At 41.6% G+C, this 7,144-nt stretch overlaps 1 protein-coding gene across 2 annotated transcripts; it reads right to left on the bottom strand.

Annotated features, from left to right (window-relative positions):
• Nucleotides 1–2,291: 2,291 nt before the first annotated feature.
• Nucleotides 2,292–6,762, bottom strand: MARCKS (myristoylated alanine rich protein kinase C substrate). 2 transcript variants are annotated; one of them, XM_053458718.1, is made up of 3 exons: nucleotides 6,613–6,762; nucleotides 5,653–5,760; nucleotides 2,292–4,207 (listed from the first exon to the last, which is right to left on the bottom strand). In XM_053458718.1, exons 2-3 carry the CDS (start codon nucleotides 5,752–5,754, stop codon nucleotides 3,458–3,460), a joined length of 852 nt encoding a protein of 283 aa, XP_053314693.1. In that variant the 5' UTR covers nucleotides 5,755–5,760; nucleotides 6,613–6,762; the 3' UTR covers nucleotides 2,292–3,457. The 2 variants fall into 2 exon arrangements, with proteins under 2 accessions (XP_053314693.1, XP_053314692.1); XM_053458717.1 differs by lacking the exon at nucleotides 6,613–6,762 and adding an exon at nucleotides 6,060–6,297.
• Nucleotides 6,763–7,144: the final 382 nt, after the last annotated feature.

Consider the following 7,144-nt stretch of genomic DNA (forward strand, 5'->3'; position numbering starts at 1 on the left):
AAACAGCAGCAACTCAGCCATGAAGTGGAAGACCATGTAAAGTCACAGAGCGGGGTCACCGCATGATGTACAAAAGTCGACAACTTCTCCTGATTCCACAGCTGAAGAGTTCCAAACTTCCACTGCCATTAATATCAGCACACAAACTGTGCAGCGAGAGCTTCATGGAATGGGATTTAAGCCGAGCAGCTGCATGCAAGCCTCACATCACCAAGTACAATGCCAAGTGTCGGATCAAGTGATTCACCACCACTGAACTCTGGAGCAGTGGAAATGTCTTCTGTGGAGTCACGAATTATGCTTCTCTGTTTTGCAGTCTGATAGGAGAGTCTGGGATTGGCAGTTGCCAGGAGAATGTTGCCTGCCTAACTCCGTTGTGCTCACTGTAAAGTTTGGTGGAGGAGGGATAATGATTTGGTGCTGTTTTTCAGGCTGGACCTCTTACTTCCAGTAAAGGGAAATCTTAATGCTTCAGCATAGCAAGACATTTTGGACAATGCTGGGCTTCCAACTTTGTGGGAACGGTTTTGGGAAGGCAGTTTTCTATTACAGCATGACTGTGCCCCAGTGCACAAAGCAAGGTCCATAAAGATATGGTTGGATGAGCTTGGTGTGGGAGAACTTTACTGACCTTAACCCCATCTAACACTTTTGGGATGAACTGGAACACAGATTGCAAGCCAGACCATCTCTTCAAACATCAGTGCCTGAACTCACATGTTGTACTGGATGAATAGTTGAAAATCTCCTCAGAAATTAGATATTACCCTAAATTTAAACAAGTTGTTTTAATTCGTTTCTAAGGAACATCAGACATATGTCAGTGTTATTTTCTTAATTAGATAAGCTAAACAAACCCTCATATGGTCAGATATTTTAGAAGTTTTACAAGGTAGGAATTGACACCCTTTGAAGATGCCTAAAACAGCAAAAAAAAATAAAAGAGATTATGGGAGCCTTGGACAACTGCCCTTTATGTTTAGACTTGGTTAACACAAAAGGTTTCTAAAAGGAGCCCTTGTGGATGCTTGCAAGGAACATGTTATATGTTTCACAAACTGGGACAAGCAACTTACCTATTCAGTGTCCATGCTAACCAAAGGGACTACTCTTATCTATCACCACAGCCAACGAAGACACCTTTTAATTATGGGCATTTCAGATACAAAGGACCATGTATTTGTAATGTTATGCGAGTGGTTTTTTTTATAGTCTTGGGCAAAATAATTTTAAAAAATTAAGGGTATAAAATAGTTAGTGCGCTCTTGAAAGCGTTTTCCAGATAATTCCATAAAGCTGGATGGGTGTTTTCATTTATGACCGCAATTGCAAGATGAGAAACCTTACCTGTAGAATGGAATAAAAAGTATCATGCCTTCTAGCAATTATTTCCTTGGGAGACACATATTGGAGTTTAGGTACCTAATATCTGTCACCACATTGCAGTGAAGGCCCTAAAATAACGCAACCTACAAAAGGGGAACAAAACACTGCAACAGACAGAATGGTAGGGCTGCTTTCTGAATGAACATTTTACATATGACAAACGTCCTTGGACTGTTATCTTAAAAAGGACCAATACATAAATGCCCATTTTTACATTGACGAGGTTGGCTTCTCTTTTAACTATCACCTCTTAAGAAAGAAAGTATAGTATATCAACCAGAGGCAGGGAATTTAGGGCAATGCTGACTACAGACAAGGCAAAATGGGCACCCCATTAAACGGTGCCTGGTAGGTGTGCAACAAACTGATTAAGATGGGAATTTCCTGGTGACCATTCTTGGTCACCCCAGTCCCCCTAAAGTTTTGTTTTCTTTGTTAAATCAATGCTTATGGCAAACTACTCCCAAGAAAATGTGGACTTTCACAATTACATTAATGTTCTCCTTTGTTCACTTACACCCATTGATGGATGGTGTAGGCCTCAAAACTTAGGTATTTGCCTAACGATGTGATGTTAAATAGGCTGAGTGATTAAATACTTAAAATTTGAGTAGCTTCAGTATTGAGCTGGTTTTGCCAATTGTTTTGAGTCCACAATAATAAACACTGTCCAGCACAGAGCTTTTTCCCCCAAGTTAAGACCAGAAACAAAGACAAACCCATCCCATTTACAAAAAGAATCTGAAAGAACAATGGCCCATACAAAACAGAAAAGGATTTTGTTTTAAATGTAAAATGGGCGCCAAAGCCTGCTTTTTCTAATTGGTAAAATAATCAAGGTACTTAACTCTTAAGACCTGTAAAAAAAGAATAAAATAAATAAAAACACAAAAAGGAAAAAGAAAAACGTATCATACATTTTATTCACATTTATTTTTCGCTTTTAGTGTGCTCACAGAAAATTAGAACACCTTAAGCAAGAGTTTAATAGCAATTTTGTAAGCAAAGTTACATTCCATCTCTAAGTCAAATTGGTCAAAGCTTCTCCAGTATTTACAAAACATGAAAGACAAGATGCTACACAAAACCATTGCATCTGAAGAGTTTTCCTTAATTCTTAGACAACTGGAAAAGAAAGCATTGTCTGCTGTAATCAAAAAAACATACCACAGTATAAACAGTAACCATTCCACTTATCACAGCTTTGTTGAGTTTAAAATTTGTGTTTAAAAGGTCCAATATGAATGCAGTTTTACAAAAATGGGCAGGGTGGAAAGAGTTGCAAACTTTATGTGCTTTTGGATATCAGGATTCCTTTTATACAATAGTCACAGTTAAAAACACCCTGCTGGTAATACATAATTACATTTTATTAAGGTCATAAACCAGCAATAAACAATAAAGCCTATACAACTCGTATTTCTACGTAATCACCGACTGATACAGCTAACATGAGATAAGTGAAAAGTTCCTATGGTTTAAATGAATTACTAAAACTATGATCTGAGTATTGAATTTATTTTTGTTTTCTTACTGTCTCAGTAAAGACCTTTAGTGTTGTAAACCTTACAGAAGGCTGCCCTCAAAAGAAAAATATTCTTAATAAAAAAAAAAAAAAAAGGGAAACCCCACCACAAAACCTAGCCCCATTCTGTGTGGCACGACCTCTTGGCAATGTATGCACCACCTAAATACCAGTGTGACCCCTCTATCACTTCATTCGATAACCCCACCCATCTCCTTCATGTATGGGCACAACCATTTAACTGACAAAAAAGAAAAAAAATATACATTTTCAATAAAAGATGCAAAGTACGCAATAAACATTAATACTGATGCGAGAAAGGTTTTAAGGCCAGCGACTGATTTAATTTGCACTTGGCCTGTTGGAATGGTGGTAACAGAATGATTTGAGATGGGATCTGTAAAGAGGGAAAAAACAAAACAAAAAAAAAATCTGTTAAATCAATCCCTGGTTGTAGACAAGTTCTCCAAAACCAGTACCTGGCACCACTCCAACAAACAAACAAGGGAGAAAAAGTTCTTTGATTATCTCAAAACTGCCATTTCTTTACTCTGCTGACTCAGCTGCTGGACTGGATTCAGATGTAGCTTCCTGTGTAGGAGCTGCTGGCTCTTCAGCTTTGGGTGCCTCTGGTTCGGTGGAAGGGGCCTCAGGAGCAGCACTGGGGGCTGGGGCCTCTTCTGCTGGCTTTTCCTCAGGTTTTGGTTCCTCTGCAGGCTTTGCCTCTTCAGAGGGCTTCTCTGGTGTAGGTTCTTCTGCTTTAGCCTCCTGGGGTTCAGGAGATGCTGCTGCAACCTCCTCATTCTTCTCCTCTGTGCTGCTTGCTGCATTGGCCTCTTCCTGTGCTGGTTTGGCCTCCTCGTTTGTTGCCTCTGTAGAAGCTGCAGCAGCCTCCTCTTTTGCTCCTTCAGTGGAGGCAGCTGTGCCCTCACCTTCTGCTGCCTCATTATTCTCCTTCTTGTTCTTTTTGAAAGAGAAACCACTCAATTTGAAAGACTTTTTGAATGAAAAGCGCTTCTTTTTCTTCTTGGGGGTTTCATTGCTGGTGGAGGGTGTGGAAGTTGAACCTTCCTCTGCTTTGCCAGATGACTCCCCCTCAGCAGGAGAAGCCGGTTCCGCACTCTCCCCTTCAGCAGGAGACGCAGCGGCCTCGCTTTCTGGGGCAGCCTCAGCTGTTGCGGCTTCTTCCTTTACAGTCTCCTCGGCAGGGGCACTACCGTTGGCCTGAACTTCCTCTTTCCCAGCCTCGGCTGCTGCAGGAGACGCATCCCCATTTGCCTTCACATGACCGTTCTCCTGTAGAAGCAAAAGAGAGGGTCATTTCTAAGTAACCTGCTAAACTCATTCTAACAATCACTTGGACCTCCCTAGTGACAAAAGCAGATTCATGCCATAATAGTCAATTTAGTGTTACAATATTCCTGCTTGGTGCATTTTTTATTGGTCGAGATTTATTAGAATTAGACCAAGATAATCACAGCTTTTGGTAGAGGTCGCTAGGACTACTTTGTTGGGACTGTAGCCACAAGTCACCGTGCTTTCAAAGCCAACCAGTAAAATCGCCATATAAAACAAAACGAACACTGAACTGTTACATATTAAATTGGTATTGGAACTAAACTGCCATTAAGTATCTATAATCTTACAATGTATCGATTAGAAACGCACACATGGCTCTACAGGAGAACTGATCTCACGATTTCCCTCCATTATCTTCCCCGCCTCCTGAGCCTGCCCATTCAGCGTGCGATTCCACATAACGCCAATAGAGGGCGCTCCATCTCCACCAGCTGCGGTAATGCTCTAGGGAGCTCGGCAGGCTGCAAGAGCATTAGCTCCCAGATCACGCCTTCTTTCCAGCAATCGCTCCTAGGAAGGAGCAAACGGAGACAAAAGCCTGCGCTTTGCCTCTCACACAATGTTAAGGGGGGGGGCCCGGGGACAAAAAACCTCAGCTACAAGTAGCGGGCTACACAATGATTTATACAATGGCGCCTGCAGACCCCCACATTGCCATTCCAAATGTAGTAGGGATGGGTAGATAAATCATGATGCTGCCCTGTTTTAACACGTAGCCTTACACACCGCATGGATGGAGTACATCATGCGCCTAGTTCACCCAGGTGAGCCACTTAACGAGACCACAATGCAGTCGTGGCTATACATTTTCCGGTATTAAAGTCGGGGGGGGGGGTAGTCTGCGAGCATCGCTGGATTATAACCTAGTATTGGAGGCAAATCACATCCCGAGCACTAGCCAACTCACATCAAAGTCTAGCCTCCTGTATTAACCCTACGCAATCTCACTATTAACAGCATGAATGCCTCGATCAAATAATTAAAGACAAACCACGAAAGAGCAATGAATCCCCTTAACAGGTAATCTTGCAGTCACCCCCTCCCATCGAACAATTAAGCATGGGGGGAAGCATGGAGCTAGAAGAGCAAGAGAGCAGCACGTTTAGAGTTAAAAACCCATCTTATAACATACACAGCGTCCGCAGCCATAGGGAGGGGGCGGCAGACATAGCAACAGCAGATCGCCCCCCAAAAACTGTGTGCAACAGACCAGATTGCATTATTGTCTCCCACCAACACTGCAAGGTGCGTAGCCACAAACTCAGTAATGCAAGGTGAATGGTAGCAAAACCTCCGAACGGTTGCCCATCAAGCGTAAAGAGGCACCAGCAACATCCATAAGAAGAGGGATGCAACAGATGGAAGCTTAGGAGAAAAATTACCTGGCCATTCGCCTTGGAAGGAGAGGCTGCTCCTGCTTCTCCTGGCTTCTCAACGGTGGCTGCTTCACCTTTGGCAGGGGTCTTGGAGAATTGGGCTCCCATTGCTGTCTGTGTATCCAACAAAATGCAAAGGTAGAAGTCACTCCCAAAGAAATTTTTTTTTTGTAAGAAAAATATATATTCTATGTAATGCACTGAATACTAGAACTTTGAAATATCGATTAAATCACAAAAAACACTAGTAGAAAGAGCTAGCTGAGGCAGGCACACAGGAGAAGTAGACAAAGAGATGTGCTTGGTGTCTGAAGCCTGGGCACAATAGAGAATCAGAGCCGGAGCAACGCAGCTGCAACTCCTCTTTGCAAAAGAAGGGGAGGGAGAATACAAAGTGGAATAGAGATATTCACCAAATTTAACCGAAGACTGCAGAAAGCACACAAAAATAGCTTCTTCTCTCTTTTTTCCTTTTTCGATCAGACGCACAAAAAATATATATATAAGTGATAGCGAAAAAAACCGATACAAAAAAAAAATTATCCCAAGATTGGTAGCCGTGCGAGATACAACAGGAAAATGGAGAAATCTCCCCGCTCGCTAATAAGATGCGGAGTCCAACGCCCAAGTGCACAGATGAATGGACTTCCCAAGGCATGACGGCAGCCCAGTCCCGGATCGACCAATCAAAAAGCGTCTAGACAAAGAACGGGGCGTGACTTGGAATTTGGGCAGAACAATGCAGCCCAGCTTTGCAAGAATTAAAAAAAAAAAAAAAAAAAGATATTCCGATCACTAATACAAATAGCATATTTAAAAAAAAAAAAAAAAGAAGAAAAGGGAAAAAAATACTTAAACGCCAAGACTGTTGGATAGCGAAAAAGAGGTGGGGTATATGGCATTCTAAAATTAAGGACTTAATTGCCATAACCAATAAAAATAATAATACTAATAATAAATACTCACTACTGTATGGCGTTTGCGTGTCGAGCTTTACATTAAATAATAAGTGCGACTTGCTGTGCGTGGCTAGATCGCTGCTTTATTTACTCCCAGCTCATTTCTAGCTCAGCTGGTTGATCAACAGATTGGGCGCGTTTTTTTTTTTTCTTCTTTCTCTTAATTGATGGAAATGATCGTATTTCGCCTTTAATTTTCGAGAAACGAGAAAGAAAGAAAAAAAAAAGAGGGGGAGATCAAATTTCGTTTAAGATCACAAGTCGACTGTGAGTGGGTCTGCTGTCCAGATGTGAAAAATCCCAAAGATCTCCTCCTGCTGCTTCTGCAACACTGTCTGCAGTGGAATATTTTCTCCAATTAAACCCTGTTGTCTAATTATTTCTGATTTGTAGTTTTCACCTACCCAATAGAACTGTTTTTTTTAATTATTATTATTATTTTCGCTTCCCACATACCTGGGAGACCATTTTGAGAGAAAGGGTTCTGGATAACTGTGTGAAAGTCAATAAACGCCACATTTCACTACCATATATCAGTG

The sequence above is a fragment of the Spea bombifrons genome, chromosome 3 (genome assembly GCF_027358695.1).
Source record: "Spea bombifrons isolate aSpeBom1 chromosome 3, aSpeBom1.2.pri, whole genome shotgun sequence".
Classification (NCBI taxonomy): Eukaryota; Metazoa; Chordata; class Amphibia; order Anura; family Pelobatidae; genus Spea; species Spea bombifrons.